We start from the raw sequence: 22,780 nt of genomic DNA, 5'->3' as shown, positions 1-22,780 counted from the left end.
AATCTACAGAAAACGTGAACAACCAATTCAGAAAACGACATACTGTACCTATATGCTACATGGGCAGATCGACTCACACGGATTGCATAAACTACTGAGAACACATTCACTCCAGCAGTATCTTTACTGAAGCCAAGAAATCCATCTTCTTCTTCTTCTTTACGTTCTATAAAAAAAAATTGAAGTAGTGCCGGTACTTGTGCAAGACTCTTGCGCAAGAGTCTTGGTCTTGGTCTTGGTCTTGCAGGTATGGTCTTGGTAATGGTCTTGGTCTTGCACCCTTTGGTGTTGGTCTTGGTCTTGCATCGGGATACCTGGTCTTGGTGTTGGTCTTGGTCTTGGATGCAAGTCTCTTGCAAAAACTGCAAGACCAAGACTCTTGCGCTCACCACTAATCTGATACAGGCACAATGTCTTGGCGGCCATTTTGAATACGGTGACTGATATGAAAAATCTTTTATCACAACTGTATTTAGTGCTTAAAGATCTATCGAGTGAAGTATCGCTCGATGCATGTTTCCATTTAAAATTTTGAAGTTGGGCCCTGAGCTCCCATGAAGGGCTGCCCTGGGATGCACCGTGACATCACCATTCGATGTGACTCATGGCATTTTCTATTTGAGTTTTTGTTTGGTTCATTTATGTTTTACTGCTTTTGAGATATTTCCGTAGAAAGATTAAAATGGGCCACTCTGTATATTACTATATTTACGAAGTATAAAAACAAATAATCTCCTTTACTTACTTTTTGAAGCTTGCTGTTTGAAATCGGTGGCTCAACATGCAGTACTAAATAATGACAAATTGTAATAATAATAATAATAATAATAATAATAATAATAATAATAATAATAATAATAATAATAATAATAATAATAATAATAATAATAATGGTCTTACAGAACATAACAAGAGCCCTTCGGCTCCATTCCGTAACCGTTTGCCTCAATGCAACACAATATCTGAGCTTTAATTTAACTTACCATTAGCTTCAATTAAAGTTACCATTTAATTTAACTTACCATAATAGGCAGAACAGTTATGATTGATTTTTGCAGATATGTGTTGCCTTACGCTCCGCAATTTTTGCGAACTCTAGTACGGAGCAAGGCCCCTTGTCTTACTTCGAACAAAACGCGTGAAAAAGATCGGCTTTCAGCAGCACAGCATAGATATGAGGGAAAAGCTTACCTACCAATACACGCTTTCCGCTCACACTTATTCTGTCTATCAATGTAATACTCGATATACACATTTATTATCCCCTATAGTATTTTTCGAGATACATTTGGATTGTATGCTTTTACCCGGGGCCACTCCAGAGGGGTCCAAAATTAATGGGAGGGATTTCTGGAAGGAATTTTCCAGATATTCTTCCAATTTTCCCTGTTCAAGTACGTTATGGGCCTCAATACATAGCACCTCTGGAAATCTTGTTTCATGCTGAAGAGAATGAACTATAAACCATGACTCTCCAATGAACAGTGTTGATGCAATAGCTATTTCACTGTGAGTCTACGATTTTCTTTATACTAACAGGGTTAATGGGTCCTAGGTACTTACTCCGTTGTCCATGGCACTTAATTTTTGGCGCATGAACATATCTTTGTTATGTTTATCGATGTCCGGATGACACGTTCATAATCGTTGCTCGTGAGAATAGAAGATGCAAACTGCGACGTCATAGGACATTGCATAATTTAGCGGAAGAGTTCTCAACCCTCAACCTAACGCTTTCTAACGTAATAACAATGCTTCCATATAGATGACTTTGAAGTGTTCGTTTATTTGTGACAGTCCATTCTTCCACACCATTTGTATTCTATGAGATTCCCAACACTCATCGCAATCACCCAACTTTCCACCGGAGGAGACATCTTTGCAGGTATACATCTGGTATCCTAATATACACTTGTTAAAAGGATTTCCAGAGGTCGAGGATTTGTGCACCTTACGAGAAGGAAGGTGGTGATGCATAAGTCCAATGGCATACTAGTTCATTGGGCTGGCATCAGGACTCTACTGGGATATCGTAAAGGGAATAGCACGAATCCCGGTCCTAGCTTCCATCCAAGGGCGCCCATGTTGTGGTTTCCAGGGGGGCAAGTATAAGCTACGTTTCAAATATAATTTCAAATTTTGCTATAACTAATAAAAATTCTATTGGGTTTTCGATATTCCCAAGTACAATTTCCTCTTAGGAGGGGAGAGCGCCCCACCTTGCCCCCCTTGATGGGCGCCCTTGCTTCCATCTCATTTTAGATTGCCAGCGATTATTCGGTTGTGTGATTGGACGCCTTGTACGGATGCAGTTTAGCTCTATTGGTGCAGTTACACCCGCTCCATACAGTATGTCATGTGGATTCTGTTTCCCTAAATATTCATTAAAACTTGTTTCTGACAATACGCAGCATTGATTTTCACGCTTTCAGCGCGACTTCGCTTTAATTTTCCTCAGCAACAAAATTCACCCGCGCACTGACGAACTAAATATTTTCATCTTTTTGCATTGATACTTCGTACGTAATTATTTCAGCCTATCTGCAATCAGTCAGATATATCTACGCCTCGTTCACAATGACTACAAGCTTCCACCGATTTGACATGTAGCACTCGTACAGTTTTCTGTAGTTGATTTTCCTTGCACAACATAACCAACTTTTAGTGCATGGAACACCTTGAAACGTAATTTTTCGTGAGTGGTATGGTGGATGGCTGGTTGGGACACAAGAACTCGATGGCCATAGCACGCTGTGTAAGTGGATTCTCCTACACCATTAGTCTCTTAATTCAGCGCTGCAACGGCGATGTGAGCTTATAGACAGTCTTAACTTCTGCGGGACCTAGAGCAAGAGATCCCCGTGAGACACTTCGCCAATTGTTAACACAATATCAAAAGTAAAAGCGTGGAAGATAGAATATCGCCCGTCAAGAAAATATAAAATTATTATCTATTTTAGCGGTGCCTTTGTTTACAAATAGCAATATTACAGAGAGCTGCTTAACATAAGCAATATATCGTGTACAATCAAGAATAATGAAATATAGTACTTATTTTTTAAAAAAAATCTTTTGCTGGCATGGGTTGCGTAAATCTATTTTGAATATTTTCTTCGAGATCACTCCTAAATACTAACTGAAGATGGAAACTGAATAATGGTTAATAAATAGCCTCTCTAAAATATATTTCAAACGATGTTATTTTTCTTGAACTTGAATCTGATATGCAGTTAATAGATGTTCCACGTTTCACTCCTTTTTCGAGATCAAACCAACATTCTTTGTGATGCTTGCTGCCTAGTGTGTGTACCTTTGGTCCTGGACTTGATTCCCGGATGGGAGAGCATTACAGTTTGAACGGATTACGATGGTTTGGATTCTGCCTTAAGCTGTAGGTCCAGATATCACATAGCCTTAGTCCTGAAAAGGGACGCTAAACTTCAATAAACAAATAAACAACAACAACAACAACAACCTGATATAATCAGACATTCACCATCTGGAGATTCAGAACGAAACATGGAGAATTGTACACAGGGAACCACTCGTAAATATAGGAAAATAATTGCATGAATCAAGAAGGTGGCAAGAGTGGCGGGTATTATCATGAAAATAAAAAGACATGGCAGTGACAACGGGTTGACCAAATTGTAAAAATAAATGATGATACATGGGCAAAAGCAATCGTTGATTAGATATCAAAGAACAAGGAGAGACCTAAGAAATTCTTACACAAAGTGATCCGACGAAATCTAGAAGCATTAGTGTAACGTAGAAAAGACTTGCGGAAGATACGAGGTGATTGTAAAGAATTCGAGTGGTATCTATTATCTATGCAACAGTGAATTGACGATGGTTTACTATATTATTTGTTTTCAGAATATAATGAGATGATACCCTATACTTACAGTTCATCTTTGTTAAAATTAGTCTATTCGAAATTGGAATTTTGATTAGTTAACTCTTACTATACTTAACATTTTTGTGTTTATAGGTTAAATACGTTGGTTCTACGTTTTACATTCCTTTCAGCACCAAGGCTCTATAAAAGTAGCCCTACAACTTAATGTGGAATCCGAACCATATGAGAGGGGCCGCGGTGGCTCAGTGGTAGAGCGTTCACCTCTGGTGCTAGGGGTCTCGGGTTCAAACCCTGCTCCCGCCAAGTGAACTTTGTGGTGGACAAACACCGTGTGCGTGGGTTTTCTCGGGGTTCTCCCGTTTCCTCCCACTTTCTTCATTCCACCATTTCATTCATTACTCATCATCACCGTCTCCTTTAGCCTAACCGGCATAACTGTGGGACGTAAAACTCAAAAATTTCATTTCCGAACCACATGAGCTCCAAGCAGGAATTAAACCTAGTTCCCCGTGCTATCCATGTAGTTAAGAAGGAGTTCTGTAAGATAAATGAGAAAATCAGAAACTATTATGACAATAGTAGTCAATCCCTTTCCCAGAAAGGGGAACTCGCACTTGGGATTTTGTCTTGCACTTCCCAGCCAGCATTTGAGACACTCAACTAAACAGGTTGCGTGCTATAAAAATTGAGGTAATAAAGATATTTGAGGTAATAATTTCCCCAATGATATTTGTCAAGAAACACAGGGAGGTGTACAGTGTACAAAATTGCGATTATTTTGACATAGTTGCCCTATCTTGTTGGTAACATTAAATAAATAAATAATCAAATAAAAATTTCTTGCCAAACTCTCTCGGCAGCTGAATGCTCTGGCTAAACTTCAAAGCGTCTTCCGAGTTAAAAACCATGTAATAATGTCAGAACGCTTCACTCACGAGTCTGATCTGCAGAAACATTATCAGAGGAATTGATGGGCAACAGAGATCAATAATACATTGAACATTTAGATGGAGGAAATAATGAGAGTATTTTTATTCATAGTGAATGTGTTGGTCTGCTGCAGATGGGCTACTTATAGAATAGTAATTCATTTGACAATTCGCGATTTTGTAAGCTTCAGAATTTTATTGAATGATGCACAATTTGTTATCCATAAATGTTTAAAAAAATCAAGACACTACTCATAGTGAGAGGCCGGCTCCATAAGGAATAAATGTTTCATTTCAACTTCATGTAAAAGTTTTATACTTTTCTTTAATTTGAAGATATATGTATTAAGAACGATTTCAGTTCGAGTGGACACTTGTACGCCAGCTAGGGGGCTCCATTTGGCACCATAACCCACCGGGTACTTTCTCGGATAAAAAAAATCGCATATGTCGCATATGTAATAAACGTAAAAGGTACTATGTGTGTATTGCTGGTCAAGTACGTCTGAAGTATGGATCCATACGGTACTCTGCTAACATAATGTCCCAATCAGAAAGGAACCTCCACGAATGCATAACTGAAGGAGAACAGTATTGACAACTTTTCCGACATTTTTCTGCATCTCGGAAACTAGGCCTACTAGAGATATCGAGTTCGAACAAATTAGAAAATGATCTTCATGACATGATCTATGACGGGGTTGACATAAGAGACTTTTTTCTAGTTATTTTACTGTTTTCTGTTAGTTCTATATATAATTTTCTGATGAGTTGGCAATACTGATAAGCTAATTTCTACGATTTATGTTCCACAAGACGTCCCCCTAAAGTAGATAAATATTCATGGTAAAATATTTACATTATATAGTTTTAGATTTATTTAAGAGTGTCACTTCTACAAAATTCACTCTATATATACACAATATATTTCAATATGCATAGGGTCACACGTATTGAATTAATAAATGAAATGTATAAATGAATGAAATTGTTTATTTTCGTTTCATCAAATATTTTGCATACCTCTTACTATGTCATTGATCGCAATTCAAATCCAGAGTGTCACAAAATTTCATTTCCTAAACAGCACATTTGCACTTGCACGGGTGCGTACATTCCAATTTTGCTTCCTTCACTTGCATGATGAACCTGTAGTTTTGCAGGTGCATATAAAATAAAGTTTAAACAGTTCGCCACAGGAAATGTTCGCCACACTGGAACAAGCTTGTAGTCTACCTTGATCCATTCATACATGCAGGTGTCTGGAACAAGCATCACCTGTTTGTGAGCTGAAAGTCATATGCTTGCTTGGAAGATGCTCCTTTTCAGGTGTAGCTTCACAGCTTCGCTTGTGACGGTATTCTCTCAACATCTCGAGTGTTGTGACAGAACATCTTCATTCGTAGGTGATCAACATTGCCATTGTTTTCGTCTTTGCAGTACATTCTGCACACAAGTTTGTTGGCAGCATCTTCCAACATAGTTATTTCAAATGGAGTACTAGTAAGACTTGCAAAATCTGCTTGTATATTTTTGATGGTCTCCGCTGTTTTTAAACATCGTTCTCCCTTAAACTTAAAACCAGGTGTGTTGTCTGACCCAGTCAAAGAATGAAACAGAGCCAATGCTTTGCACTTTTTATTTCCTAATATTGCCGTAAGATGGTTAATGGATATCATTCTTGTCTCTTTTCCAGTGTGAATCAATCCCACTAAAGATGTCTGCAGGGAATGGAGAGCATGTACAACAATTCGCGTATCTGCCTCCTCATGATTGCATTCTCCCATGTGAATGCCAGTTCCTACATAGTGTTCCAGGAAGTCCATGTCTAAGAGCTCCACTATCATTTACAATGAAGTTAAAAGTATCTGGTGCCATTAAATCCTCATCTTCAGTTACGTTATACATGGGAATTGTTTCCAAAAGACATGGCAGCAAATCTGACCTTTTACAAGTGTGGAGAACACCCTCAGTGGAAAGTACTGGTGGGTATGAACAAGGTTCATGGCGGAAAAATTGTTCCAAGTTGCCCCGCGAACTTCCAATGAAATAAGTGTCTGTCCATACACGTTGTTCTGTTGTTATATTGCCCTTTTCTTTTAGATGCAGGTTTTGCTGTAGTATGTTTTCGGTCATGGAAAAGTAGCAGATTATTTTTCCTAATAGGAGTATTGAAGAGCCTCTCTTTCTTATGGAGGATCTCCTCCTCAAATTTGAAGTACTGCTCTTGCCCTGTCCTTTCCAACACACGGATAGATTCTGCTGGTAAGGTACCGATGCACACACGATTGTCTAACGATACCAGATCTGTAGTGGGTTCCTCGAAGGGGTTCCCTGTGTTAATTATGGTTTCTACTAGGTCGGTTACATGACTTTGGAAACGACTCTGGTATGCAAATCCTTCGTGATGACGCAGTTTTTCTTCATCATTCCTACTGCTTCCAGAAGTGAAATCATGTAGAATGTGACAAATTTCCGGTCCTGTCAGAATGCAGCCTTGTCAGCATTGTCGGGCTTTTTGTAATACCTATAATTCTACCTACTCCTTTAACTTTCTTATTCACCTGTTTGGGTGCTTGATCAATGGGAATTGAAGAAAACCGACGATTGCTTCTGGATATAACTAATGTCCTCTACGAAACTCTTCCTCAGTTGATGGTGGCAGAGATTCCAAGTCTCTAATAACAATTGGAACCCACCGGGAGTGATTGTGATGATCTAGGGCAAAGAAGAGAGGAATCAGTTGTCTCAAGGTGGCAATCATAAGATCCAATTTTCGTTGTCGGTGTGACTTATGAACATGAGTATAAGTAGTTTGTACTTATGAACAAGTAGCCAGAAGTGTCTCTAGGAGCATCAGCAAACCACTTCTCCATGGCAATGTCGCCTTCATGGTTCTCATAAACCTTCTTCAAAAGGATGTCAAAGGCTGCGACAGTTAACTTGGTGGTGAGATTGGTCCACAACCAACACTGGTATTCGATGAAGGTTAAGATACTTTGTAATTTTCGCTACTATGTCCATATCATGTGCAATCATTGCTGGTGTAGCTGCCTTTTGAATTGTCATTTGGAACCAAAACTTTAATATGAAGCCAAAAATGTTTTTAAAATAGACGAAAAATTAAAAAGCTACGAGAATATCAATATTTTTGCTTTCTCCGAAAAGGGGGCCGTAGCCCCCTATACCCAGAGAGCACTCCCGAGGGATGATCATTGTCCACTCGAACTGAAACGGTCATTTGGAGTCAAAACTTTAATATGACGCCAAAAATGTCTTTAAAATAGACGACGCATTCGAAAGCTACAAGAATATCAATATTTTGCCTTCTCCGAAAAGAGGGCCGTAGCCCCCTATACTCAGAGAGCACCCCCGAGGGATGACCTTATCTACTCGGACAGAGACTGTCATTTGGGGTCAAAACTTTAATATGACGCCAAAAATGTCTTTAAAATGGACGACGCATTCGAAAGCTACAAGAATATCAATATTTTGCCTTCTCCGAAAAGGGGACCGTAGCCCCTATACCCAGAGAGCCCCCTCGAGGGATGACCATTTTCTACTCGGACTGAAATTGTCATTTGGAGCCAAAACTTTAATATGAAGCAAAAATGTCCTAAAAATAGACGAAAAATTTGAAAGCTACAATAATACCAATATTTTGCCTTCTCCGAAAAGGGTGCCGTAGAGCCCTATACCCAGAGAGCCCTCCAAGGAATGATGATTGTCCACTCGAACTAAAATTGTCATTTGGAACCAAAACTTTAATATGTAGCAAAAATGTCCTAAAAATAGACGAAAAATTCGAAAGCTATAATAATACCAATATTTTTGCTTTTTCCGAAAAGAGGGCCGTAGCCCCCTATACTCAGAGAGCACCCCCGAGGAATGACCTTGTCCACTCGGACAGAAACTGTCATTTGGGGTCAAAACTTTAATATGACGCCAAAAATGTCTTTAAAATAGACGACGCATTCGAAAGCTACAAAAATATCAATATTTTGTCTTCTCCGAAAAGGGTACCGTAGCCCCTATACCCAGAGAGCCCCCTCGAGGGATGACCATTGTCCACTTGGACTGAAATTATCATTTGTAACTAAATCTTTAATATGAAGCCAAAATATAAACTTTTACATCAATTTGAAATGACTGGGTTTCGGATCCCCCCACTATCAGAAGTGCGGACCCTTTCCATGCATGGATCCCTGGATGATTGCCCGGTTCGTTCTATTAAAGGCCGCCATTAGGTCAACTTTATTCGGGGTTCTTTTCGGATGTGTCTGAGTCCGTGGTACACAGTTCTAAGCGGCCGCGCTGCATATCCCCGCATTATGGTAATCACAATGAAGCGTTCAAACAGCAGATTCCGTGTTCATTTCACTGTTGATCTATGCTGGAACAATTGAAGTGTGCATTGGAAAGTGCTATAATGTAGACTTCTCACAATTGATTCACTTTCGGCGCCATTAGACTTCGCACAAACGACTACCACAATACACACTACTATCTGTGCTGTAAATTTTCACGCTGTGAGAATACCGTACTGTACCCTTTGCATTTCGTCTGTATGCAACCCTGTTCTAACTTACTTCTAATAATGAGTAATAATGTCGGATGTCTATAACATGTCATATTTTTATCTTCGCATCTTTTCCTATGTTTAGTTAAGTATAAATACATTTCTGATTCTTGTGAACACGATACTTCGGATCTTATTTGTCATACAAGTGCATATTTGAGCCATATTTTAGCTTTAGATCCAATTTGGGCTTGAGGAGATATAAAACATCATATCTTAGGTGAGTTTTATTTATTACTCACAAATATGTTTGCTAGGATTGGCAACGAGGTCTTGTAAGTTCCTTTCTTAGAAGTAGTTGGCCATGTGTAGCGGGATTTGAAGAAATACTATACAGTGTAAGTGATAAATATTCTTACCCAAGCTCCAATCACCTTGGAAAGAAAATTCACCACCTCAGCCTCTGTTTCTTTCTCTTACCCTGCAATGATACCTGAAATCCAGTTTCTTCATTACATATTAAGTAGGGTGGGGTACCGTATAAATATTTACACTATTAGCACACTTTATTTATTACATTAATATATATGCGCTACTCTTCTTCATGTTCTCTCTTTATAGAGTCAGCAATGTGTTGTGATTCACGGTGCTTCACGGCTTAACATTTATTGTAACGTTTTTGTTTTTAATAAAACATCATTTAGCTTTGCTCTTTATAAGGTCAGAAATATACTGTGATCGATGCTTCAGGGCTTGCAGACATTTATTCAGGACAAAATAACTTCGCAAACGTCTTAATAAGAAGCTATTCTTAGGAATTTTTGTTAACTATTTTATATTTATGGGGTCCTTCTGTCACATTTTTGGTCGTATTTTGCCATTTTTAGGGCATAAATGTGTGCATATTTTCAAACTTTTAGGCCATAATAATCCGAACCCTAATGATCATAACAAAATTAAGATTCAGCTGTCCTATCTATACAAAATTAATAAAAACTGAAAGTCTTATTAATAATTTAATTATATAAATGCAATGCTTTAAAATGTTTTTTTTTATGTTACATTAATTACATTCTTAAAATTAGGCAAAAAAATGTACTGTGCACTGCACTGTAGAAGAAAAATTTCAGTAACAAAGAAAATTAGTAATTGAGATCTTTTCGATGTCAGCATCTTTCTTACTATGTTTTCTTGTAACGTGTATGGGTAACTGTGAACTGGTAACAAACAAATAATCAACAACAAGAAACAAGTTTCCTTCTTTAAAAAAAATAAGAAAAAAATCAATGTTTTTTTTTCTCCTAGATGAATGAGTTGTCAGACGCCAGCTGTATTCTTTTAACCTTCTCTAGCTTTTATAGAAATGAAATAGTTCCATTACAGAGAGTCTAGACACTTTTTGCCTGGAATTGACTCGGGTTAGATTCGCTTGCACTGTCTTCGATGCACCACGGTTTGTCTGTTTCACCTGCTTCAGTTGAGCGAGGGCTTCATCGTAAGTCGGGAGTCCGGAGACCAAGGTGTAACTGGGAAGTGATTCTGCATCTGGAGTAGGCTGCGTAGGTGGAATATCTTGCGTCTGAGTTGCAGTGGCACTACTGAACACTGAAAAAAAATAGAACCAAACAATTTTGTATTACTATGAGTATGGTTCAAAATTCTACTTGGAAGAAAAAAATAATTATAAACATCAACGTTCACAAAATTAATTTTCAGTTTATGATTAATTTCTTTTTTTAAAAAAAATCACGGGGATGTGTAATACACCACTTGCTCTTCAGTGAACTTAGTTCCATCCAGAGGGGATGATTCGGAAGTCTCAAAGAAATTATTCGTCATATTGTATCAAAAACAAACATATTTCTTTTTTAAAAATAAAATTATCTTGGAACATAAATTGGGAAGGAGTAAGTTCACGCTTTCATTATTGGAAGATCTTAACCCACATATTGCACCTTTTCGACAAGAGTGAACAAGTCAAAAAACCTTAATGTCCAAGTCCGTATCCCTCACGAGAAAAGTGACATAACACGGAATTTGTCATTTCTGTTTTAATACACACTGATTTTGGGATAATTTTAAAGCTATATTTACAACACTTTTGCACATAAAAGAACAAACCATTGTGATTATAAAATAATCTTAAAACAAGTTACGAGTTATGTCATTTTTCTTGCGAGGGATACGAGCTTGGATCTTAAGGTTTTTTGACTTGTGTCACCTTTGTCGAAAAGGTGCGATATATGAGGATAATCGTAATAAATAAATTTTTAAAAAATAACAGTACACAATGTTTTATCGAAATCAAATAATTTTAATGTGAATTTTTATGCTGTAAAATTGTGTATATATGTCAAACTTACAGCCTGAGGTTCAGCTTCCGTCTTTGATCCCGTTATTCTTAATGGATTGCAACTAAAAACAATAGGGTTGTGATGGAAAGTTGGGGAACCAACATACCGAATTTCATCAAAATCGAATAAATTTACGACAGTTAGGGACCTGGAATGTGCGATCGCTCTTACAGTATGGAAAACTGGAAAATCTGAAGAAAGAAATTGAACGCATGAAGATAGATATCTTGGGAATCAGCGAAGTTAGGTGGCCTGATGGAGGAGACATGTGGAGCGGGGACTACAGAATGATTTATTCAGGAGCTGGAAACGGTACAGCAGGAATCGGGAATAAGAAGATAGGACAGAAAGGTATAGGCAGATGGAGATACAATGAAAGGATAGTAATGTTGAAGATGTCAACCGAACCGAGGAATATGACGATAATCCAAGTATATATGTCTATATCAAGCTACACAGATGAGGAAGCAGAAGAAACCTATGAGCAAATAGAAGTATTGATGAAAGTTCAAGATTAGGACAATCATCATGGGTGACTGGAATGCAGTAGTCGGCGAGGGCAAAGAAGAAAATGTAACTGGGAATTTCGGCCTAGGAGAAAGGAATACGAGAGGTACACGATTAATTGAGTTCTGCAAAAGACATAATCTGACTGTAACGAACACTCTCTTCGAACAACCACTAAAAAGAAGATACACATGGACAAGACCAGTAGACAAGGAAATATACCAAATAGACTACATACTGGTCCGACAAGCATTTGGAAATCAAGTGAAGAACAGTAAGAGTTACCCAGGAGCAGACGTTGACTCAGACTATAATTTAGTTTTGATGAAGAGCGAACTCCGACTAAAGAGGAAAAGAGTGGTAGCACCAAACAAAAGATGGAACACAATCAAGCTCAGAAGAGATGAAAATCTGAAAAGGGCATTTGAAAATGCGACAGACAAAGAGACGTCAAAAGTAGCTTTAGCAGGTGATGACATCGACTCGAAATGGGAAGCCATAAAAACAGGGATTACAAAAGCTGACGACGAGCACATAGGAAGAGAAACGAGAACCCAATATAAACCCTAGATAACAGGAGAAATATTGGAAAGGATGGAGCAAAGAAGACAGTTCAAGATAACAAGCAAAGAAGAGGAATACAGAAAGTGCAGAAATCACATCAACAGAAAAGTAAAGAAGGCCAGAGAAAAGCAATGTTGATTGCTTTAACGTTGATTGCTTTAACGATTTTCAAGATATTTACTTTAAACGTACATAATTCCATGATATAATTTTTTGGACATTCAAATTTTGAAGCCCCGTATATCCTATCCTTCTGATCCATAGCACCTTAATTTTTGCTCATGTTCATTTCTCATTATGCTCTATCAGATGTGCTATGTGACAATCAGGTTTGAGCGACAACTTGTGGGTCTTTCGCGTGTCAGAGAGCCCAAATTGATTTGAATGGGAACGTTTTATTGTTAAGATTTCGAAAATCTCCCCTAGATTTGCTCTAAGTAATGGCAGAGATATTTGAAAACAATTGTCACCACAAGCTAAAAATTTGGTTTGTAATAGAGGCCCAAAATAGCTCACTCCACAAAATAAGTATCATGAAAACGCTGGTGGAGTAAGACGTAACTCTAGTGATAGCGTGAGCGTAGCGAGCGGGAAAATCATTAGCATGGGTCTGAAGCCTATAATATAATAAGTTGATTGCTATATTTTAGTATTAAAGAGAGGGATTTTGGGGGCCCCGGAGCCTGGGCTGCAATGGCTCCGCCCTTAATCCGCTCCTGGGTACAGATTAACTAAATATTATGAAACCTTTTCCAGCTCTTAAAACAAACCATGGTATGGCAATTTATTTAAAAATGCTAACATTATAAATTAAAAAAGGAAATTCCAAATTTAAAAGAATCTAATACAGATTGTTTTAAAATTGCCCTGTCCTTAATTAATTCTATTATGAATCAAGAAAAAATCTTTCAAATCTGTTTTACACGTTTTTATACTCTGAAATGAAGAGTATATAAGATGTTTATCTTTGTTACGAAACGTAATTTTGAATGTCACATTTTTGTTCCACTTTCACTATCACAAGTATACAATAGTAATGAATTATAGCTGAGAAAGCACAAGGCCCTCGTGTCGGGCCATTGAGAATGAGAATGCTCAACATTCTTGCATTACATTATTAAACAACATTTTAAAAAATCTTTGATAAAAGAAGGTTTTGTCGTTTGATTTCCTGCTCTTCTCAAGTTAAAGTGAGGTCAACGCTGAAGGCCATATGGCTTCTGTAGATACAATCAAAGTGAATAAAACTACTACAGTTGCCTCAAAGTCCTTTCTGTCAACTTGCATGTCATTTTATTACTATTAACTGCGTATTTGTTCTTGATATTTGTCACTAGTCTCAATTGGTTGCAGAATGAACTTCTGTTGACTTTTTAATATATTCCATATTTAACATTTCTTCGTGCATAAAATGTAAACCAGTCAATCATATTGAGTATATTCTATACGCTACAGATTTAACAACTCAGGCTGACAATGATAATAATAATTGGCAGAAAGTTCACATTCTCCACACAACTTGACTTTTCACCTCGAACATTAAACTGTGCAGAAAACCCAGCTATGACTTATGTAGAAAGCCTTACGCTATATTCACTCAAAATTTGCACACTAAAAAGCCAATTTTAGTTTACAAACATTGACAAGTCAGCTGATAAAATTATGTTTTTACTGTAGAGGTGAAATGCAAACTTTTATGTTTGTATCACTAATAGTAGCAGAAGTTTCAGCAGGACTCATATAAATATCTTAACCTCATATGAGAATCTCATCATTGTGATATTGTTAATTGTATGGAAACTACTCTCTAATTAAATGGTCATACTACTAGTCAAAATCAGAGTCTAATAACTGATAGTGCCAACTAACTTATGGTCCACATATTTCTAATTTAATTTCGACTCTTGTTTGACTAATGTTTTTCAATTTAGACTTAATATTTTCTTTCAAAAATATTTGAATAAGTTTGCTTTGAAAAATATCACTACTTTCCTTATAATATCTGTTTCTTTCAAATGTTCAATTGAAACACCTAAATTTTGTAGTATACACAGAATGCAAAGAGGATTTGATGCACAAATTAGCGCTACATAAAAAATAAATAAACTGCATTCTATGATTCATGTTTTGAGTAAACTCTGTATAAAATCAATGTAAGATGAACTACTGAAATATGTCTAGGTAAATGCATGTGTTTGATTGTTTTAATTTGGTATGATATTTTTGCATGCAGTCAGGGGCAGAGGTGTAACTACGGGAGAAAAGGGATAGGAGCTCCGCCTCCAAATGGAGCTCGACTGTTAGGTGTTTATTTAAACATGTTTGTTACAGCAAATAATGAATGCTCTTATTAGAACAAATAGAAATGTTCATTTTAGATACAGGGAGAATAAGATTTAACAAACATACCTAGGTAGAACCGAGAATTTGAATATTGTAAAATATTCCCTTTCCCCTTTTATAAATGGAATTTTCGAAAACGCTGTAGCACATGTCACTCATTTTTTATTATTAATTTATATATCGAATTTCACGCCCCAGCCTATGCTAATATTCACATGAAGTACTTCCTAAACAAATAATCGAAAATTTCAACACTATAAATTGCCTACTGGAGGAGTTCTGAAGAGACTGAAACGCATTTTCGATTAATTTCAATTATGAGTTTACGTACCACATTTCATACTTGCAACTTAAAAAAGAATACTCACGTTCAGTTTTTCTGTATAAAGAATAGTAAACATGAATATTACAGAAATTGTTCCTTTTCTCCATTAGAAGTGGTAAAAATACCGGCTTCTATATCTTTTAACTGAGTGAGTTCTTACATTTGACAGTTTCAGAATAAAGAGTCGAAATTTGTAAGACAGAAATTGCCCCCTTTTCGCTGTTAAAGAGCGGAATTTTCAAAAAGAAAAGAAAAGTTGAAACGTGTGTACAGTTATTTTTAATGAGAAGCTCATATGCCACGTTTTGTCTTTCTAATGTGAGACACTTCACTTTTGGAAAAAATATATTAACGTTCATTTAACCTGTCTTATGATATGTATTTTTCAAAATTTCTTTCTTATTCCTTGTTTCCATGGCAAATGGTGTTTCCTGTCCAAAATTTTAAGTTTCTAGCTAAAGCAGTATGGCTTTTATGCTGATGAGTGGGCCACTTTTGCTATTTTATATAGTAGTAATATATATTAAAGAAAAACAATCTAAACCACGTCAACATAACATTTTAATTATTACGAACTACCCAAATCCAATCATTAGTGCAATACTGATCAGTGGCGCAGTCCAAAACATATCACGAGGGTACTAATTGCCATAATGAAGAAGTGGGCTTACACACATATATATGCTAAGCATTATGTGGCATCATCAGCTGAAGTGTGGGTCATATAGTAGGCCAGATTAATTAATGGGCTTTTGCAATACGAGGTTCAGTATTTCCTTCCAGTACACAGAAGTGAGGCAAATTGCATGAGAACAAGATAAGAAAGAAGTTACATTCTTTTGCACTCTCTTTAGTTTCACATTGAAATATTGAAATTTGCTAAGAAGTACTAAAGTAAACTTCCTGGCGCTACAACCATGAAAAGCTATAGCCAGCTAGGTGCTACACGTTTGTCTGGGTGATGAGTGGCCAGCGCATAGGTTCCCAGGCACCGTTACTTCTTGCTTCCTGTATATGAGTTCGATTTTCTTAATTCAGGTAGCTCCTCACCTGTCTCGTGATGCTAAGTCAATATGAGAACATTTTAGTGCTACCAGCGAGAACAGAAACAGGGACCACACACACCGAGATCGCTTACTCTAATAATGCGGCTGAACAGTAGGTAAATAATAAAAAATAAAATTTAAACGTCCGCTTTCTATTTAATGCTCTCTCTTCACAGCCGCAGATAGTAAATTTTGAATCATATGGTAACGAGAAGTTGAAAACAAAGAAAAATATAGAATATAACTAATTTACTGAAATAGGGTTAAAGGTAGAGGTTATGAGAAGTAAAGTTTTGTTCAGATATGCTAGTGTAATACTTGTTTTTTTTTATGTCAAATTATTAAAAGATTAATAACATCAGGGTTACAAATGGAACATATAGGAGAGAGAATTCATTTCGATATCACTGTACTAAAGGGGAAGGCTTGAGCCGACTCAGCATCCTGCCTTTCTTCATTGATACTGATTAATTATCAATTTTGTTACTCTCATTTACCTAACTGCAAGAACGAAATTACCATTTCATTAGCCTACTATTGCATAAAAACTTATGAGAGTGACCTTATAATCGTTTTAAAACGATTTTTCTCGATTTTTATTATTTTCTTCACATGTAAAAGCGAAGACAAGGAAATGGACTTCCTAAAACATTTTTTAAATTTTCTTGTGAATACTTTATTAGTACAATTTCTGTGATTCCTGTTATTGTAACTTTGAAGTGCCAAAAGTTGTTACAACTGCAAATAATAATAATAATAATAATAATAATAATAATAATAATAATAATAATAATAATAATAATAATAATAATAATAATAATAATAATAGGTGTAATATATATGTAGTCTATCCTTGGTGAGTTATTAATGATTTCACATTCTGAAACAAGATTTTCGGCTCCCTTTTAATGTGTGTAAGTCCGACCTCTCCTGAAAATCTCATGGATCCCTCCAAGAAAAACTTGTTTAGTACACTCCTGTGTCAGGACTTCCACCAGATATCAAATTTAGCGCTACGCTTACATAGGGTTTTGTAGGTAAATAGCGTGTTGAAATGATAACATCTAGATCAAAATGTGTAAGTGGCAAACTAAGAATTTTACTGGACAGTTGAAAAATTATTTTACTGTATATTATGTAAAGTACAAATTAATAAGTAGATAGTAATTATTTAGTATCTTATTAAGTGAAGTTTTACATCAAAATACATTTATTTTTTGTAAGTTGGCCGCTTTTCAATGGAACGGATGATGGCCAATATAGATAGGTTTCACATTGTACATAAATAAATTAATAAATTAAAGTATCAATATACTTTACATTACGGTACATTTCCATAGGCCTCAATTCATAGTTTGGTCAAATTTAAATAAAATATACTAATCCACTATACTAATTTTGATTGTGTCAACGTGCGTCAAAACAAAAGTACACAACCAACTTATGATATTGGTATGACGTATATTGGAGAAGTAAATCTTCATTCGATTCTATCTATTCCTAAACTTCTGGATTGTTAAAAGACAACGAAGTGATAATGCATTATATGGGAGGCATATTGATTCATGTACAAAATTGTTAGAATTTTCTCGATAAATTGGAAAATTTTGAATTTTATATCTCAGTAAATTACAACATTTTTAATTGAGATAATAGAAATAATAATATTTAAAAAATAAGACTTGTCATAAATCTTCTAACACAAATGTATGTTTAGAATTTGCCTCTGACACGTGAAAAATGAAATGAAATCTTTAAGTTTTACGTTCCACAGTTATGCTGGCTAGGCTAAAGGAGATGGTAACGATTAGAAATGAATGAAATGGTGAAATGAAGAAAGTGGGAGGCAACGGGAGAACACCAAGAGAACGCACAAATACGGTGTTTGTCCACAACAAGGCTCACCTGGCGCCCTCTGATATGTGCAACAGGTCTTTAAAGCTCATACATGTGGACGGAAGACCATCTAAAAAAGCCGAATCTTACAAGACTATTTTTCTTCTATATTAGAAGAAAAAAAAGAATTAAAAATATAAAGAAGCAAAAGGTAATATAATGAAAGAATGTTAAAACGTTGATCTTAATAAAAATAAATTCAATCTGGGAAAGGATGAAAAGTAAGATATTATATAAGCCTATATATATAGCGCATCCTGCAATGAGTGACGTGAGTGCTTTAGAAGGAATTGACTTTACGTCTACCTTGGCGCACTCTAATTACCCACGCTTTCACAAGGCAATTGATGTTAACTCTGAAGGCTAATGAACAAGGGAGTGGCTCCAACCAGCTCAACGGCCTCCGCGGTCGAAAAGCCACTGCCATCATTACAACTAATATTTAAGGTAATCAATTACAAACCGTGTTTACATATATCCTTGTAGTATATATCATTATTCTGTTTTTTTCTACATTTTTAGAGAAAAAAAAATTAAGTGTGTCTATCTGAGTATGTCCGTTATCCAATGTATAAAATATTTCTTAACTCAATTTCTGGATCACACGTACAATATTTTTATAGAGATATTGTTTCCAAAATATGTATTTAAGCTATGGAAAATTCAAAGAAATATACAGTAAAAATTCAAAGAAGTATTAATAATTTATATGGCATTTTCACACTATTATGGCTTTTACTATTATTGTATTATTTTTCAGACAAATTCGGTACATCAACAGAAATATACTAACAAAAAATTTTAATAAGTTAAAAATGTATTGCTTTCATTACTATTCATTTGAGGAACGGAATCTTTAATGTCCGCCGGTTATTCCCTTTAGACTAAAGGGAAGCAGATGATTAATGGACGTGAATGATTATGGAAGAAATAGCGGAATAACAATGTGGAGGGAAAAAGGAGAACCTTGAGAAAACCAATCAGACATGATGTTGTCCACGACAAACTTACACGGCCTGGGATCGAACCTGATTCTCCTTGCACCTGAGATGAGCAACAGTACCTTCTGAATTAATTTAAACAAACATCATTTTTATGATCTTCAGACTACAGAGCAAGGATGTGGAATATCAAACTCAAGTAAGCAAATAATTATTCAAGCCATGTAATTTTATGTTTTTGACTCCTATTTTGTCTTTCTCAACGTAGCTGTTATATTAGAAGGATTTAAAGTACAACCATGTTTACCATAAGAATATTTAACGTGAGGATAGTACACGCTAAAATTGTTATATAAGATTATTTTACTTTTACTTTCCATGATACTTTTGAAATCCTTAGTTTAACGTATTTATGCTTTGTAGGCTAAAGGAAAGGAGACAGATGACAAAATTGTGAGTAAAGGATGATGCAAGAACTGGTAAAATGCATATAATGAAAGGGGAAGGGAAAATCCCAAGGAAACCCCTAAATACAACGTAATGCATCATCATTTTTATATGCATCTATGCTAATATAATATACAGTATAAAAGTGAAATACCACTGAGTAATCACTACGTAATTTGGAGTCTCTTGAGCAAATAGTATGGTACTTGCTCGTAACTTCTACGTGCTTCTTGGATTTTTTAAAAATCTATCTGTAACGGAGTTGAAAAAGGAGAAAATTGTTTCGTTTGACGCTTCGCGTGTAGCTTTTAAAATGCTGTACGTAAAAGCATGAGACCAAGTAGGCATATAGGGGATTTTCTGTAAAAAAAAATACGACTATTGGATAACTTAAATATGGCGGGTGCACGAGATGGAAATTTGAACGAATAACGGTGGATCGAATTTCACCTTAAACTGTAGATCTACATGCCATATGGCCTACTTGCTGAAAAGAAACGCTAAAGTTCAACAAACAACAGCGTTAACCTGCCGAAAAATTTGCAACCAAAATCGCATTACTCATAGTAGCTCCTGAAGGAGGTGCTAAGGGGAGTCACCAATACACACACGCACACACACACACACACACACACACACACATATATATATATATATATATATATATATATATATATATATATATATATATATATATATATATATATATATATATATATATATATATATATATATAGTCTGTGAAGCAAGTATGGTAATAATAAAATTATAAATACCAACATATCCTACTTGAGATTCAATATCGTCCTCATTAATAGAAAAGAAAAATATACTAAATTCTTGTTTAATTTTACCGACTGCTGGTGTAGGTTTCGCTACCCGAGACTTTTCAAGATATCTTCTTACGTCAGGTAAACATTGGGATAGTAATCATGTTCATAATTTGTATTCTGACATCACTCGCAGTTCACTTACTTCAAATTAATGTACTACCGCCCTATGTTAAGCTCTTCACTTTGACATTACCCTCCTCTTTAACATTGTCCATGAATATATTTTATTCTATAAATGCTTCTTCCATTCCTCCATTTTCTACTAAATCTATTACACTGTTTTACAAATTTAAGGAAATTTTATGTAACGAAGATAATACATTTCTAGATTATTTTACAGTGATGAACATAATAATGAAAAAGTAAAATTTGTTTTTGTTTTGAAGTTATAGAGAGATGATGAAAGCTAAAATGCATTGGCAAATTCTACACATTTTTCATTATGACCTTCGTAGGCCTCATAGTTTTTACGAAAAAAGTTTGTACCACTTTGTTCGACGGGAAGTGGGAAAACTTACGAAAATAAGGGAAAATGGAAGTGTTGCTAAACCTATGACAAAATATGATAATGTTCGTCAATTTTCCCATTTCCCATCGAATAAAGTAGGTATACTTTGTGCATAAAACCAATACGAATGTTCTGGTATACGTGTCTGTGACAAATAATATATAATTTGTGAACATATTGGAAATTCCAACATTGAAATCACAGAAATTGCCAGAATTCGTCATAGGTTTAGAAACACTTCCCTATTTTCCCTATTTTCGTGAATTTTCCCGTTCCCCTTCGAATGAAGTGGCATAAACTTTGTGCATAAAACAGGACATATGTGGCTATGAAAAAAAAGATGAACATAAGACTTCAATCGTGAAAATAGCAAAAATACTTAAATTTCCTATTACCCGCAGGCAGGGTTTCTTCCAGAAATTTTTTTTTTTTTAGGGGCACTGCCTCCCCAGAGCTCAGAGAGTGCCCCCGTGGAGGAGACCAAAATAATACGCCTATAATATAATAATAAATAGAATAGTACCAGCAGTACTCCCCGACATACTAAGTGTGTCCCCCCACCCCCGGAACATTGTTTCTGAAAGAAACACTGCCTGCAGGTATTTTCCCCTTTCCTGTCTGTAACTTCAAAAAAATTCGCCTTTTTATTATCATTTTCGTGCTCAGCAACCTAAAATTATACAAAATGGACGCTTATATCCGTGTTCTATAAAACTTCCCGAAATTTGTAGAACAGCGTTATTTTCGGATTTTTTAGTGTTACTTTTAAAGAATTGTAATAATAATAATAATAATAATAATAATAATAATAATAATAATAATAATAATAATAATAATAATAATAATAATAATAATAATAATGTAACTTTTAAATAATGATATACACAATGCAGGGGAGACCGGCCCAAAATGGCATACAACGACTTTATGTTTGAGTATCTCCTTAGAATAGGTTTAAAACTTTCTCTTTTTTTCGTGAATGCTTCTTTGGAATATTGTTTGGATGCTGACGAGATCAGTAAGATTGTTTATTGTTAAAGTTCTTATTTTTAGAATTTTTTTTTAAAAAATCCAAAAGTCCATTTTGCCCGGGTAGGCAGAGCAAAATAGCACACTACCTTGCTTCTATGAAACTACAAAACAGAAGTATACGGAAGTGAATACTGATTAATAGAAAAACATACAGAATGGCTGAAGGAACATTTTCGAACAAACACATTTAAACATGTCAATGTAGACCTAAGCTTTATTTACAAAACAACGTAAAAATTACGAACATCTTTAAAAAGTTAAAGAATATTAAAGAAATTAAAAATATGTTTCAGGATTATTCCGACAACATACAAGATGAAAATTGAAAATGAAGCACTAAGTATAGTTGAACTTTCACAGACTTCACGAACATCTTTGCCCTTAGAGATAATCCAGCACGTGCAGCGTGACTCCAGAGGAAACAGCTGACAACGCAACCAACCTTCTCTGGCTTTGGACATACTGTAAAGTTCGTTACAGTAGATACATGGCGTATCGTTATCATCTTCAATATCCTTGGCTAAGGCGTATCGTTATCCTCTTCAGAATTCTTGTTGTTTTCATCACTAAGATCAATAAAGATCCTACGTTTAATAGTTCTTTTTGATCTTCTTTGTGCTGCAGGTCTAATTTTAGATTCACTCTTTGCCTTCAGTTCCGTGAGATATGGACTA

At 35.6% G+C, this 22,780-nt stretch overlaps 1 protein-coding gene across 1 annotated transcript in view; it reads right to left on the bottom strand.

The window, feature by feature from the left end:
• Positions 1-9,932: 9,932 nt before the first annotated feature.
• Positions 9,933-22,780, bottom strand: part of LOC145679695 (protein commissureless 2 homolog) — a 116,449-nt gene continuing 103,601 nt past the window's right edge. The window contains exon 2 of the mRNA XM_081750269.1: positions 9,933-10,915. Coding sequence (XP_081606395.1) covers positions 10,659-10,915 — 257 coding nt within the window. The 3' untranslated portion in view covers positions 9,933-10,658. The remainder of the gene's footprint in view (positions 10,916-22,780) is intronic.

The sequence above is a fragment of the Thermobia domestica genome, chromosome 2, assembly GCF_964235325.1.
Source record: "Thermobia domestica chromosome 2, izTheDome1.hap1.1, whole genome shotgun sequence".
Taxonomy (NCBI): domain Eukaryota; kingdom Metazoa; phylum Arthropoda; class Insecta; order Zygentoma; family Lepismatidae; genus Thermobia; species Thermobia domestica.
The sequence above is the reverse complement of the archived record's forward strand: the minus strand, read 5'-3'. Positions and strand labels throughout refer to the sequence as shown.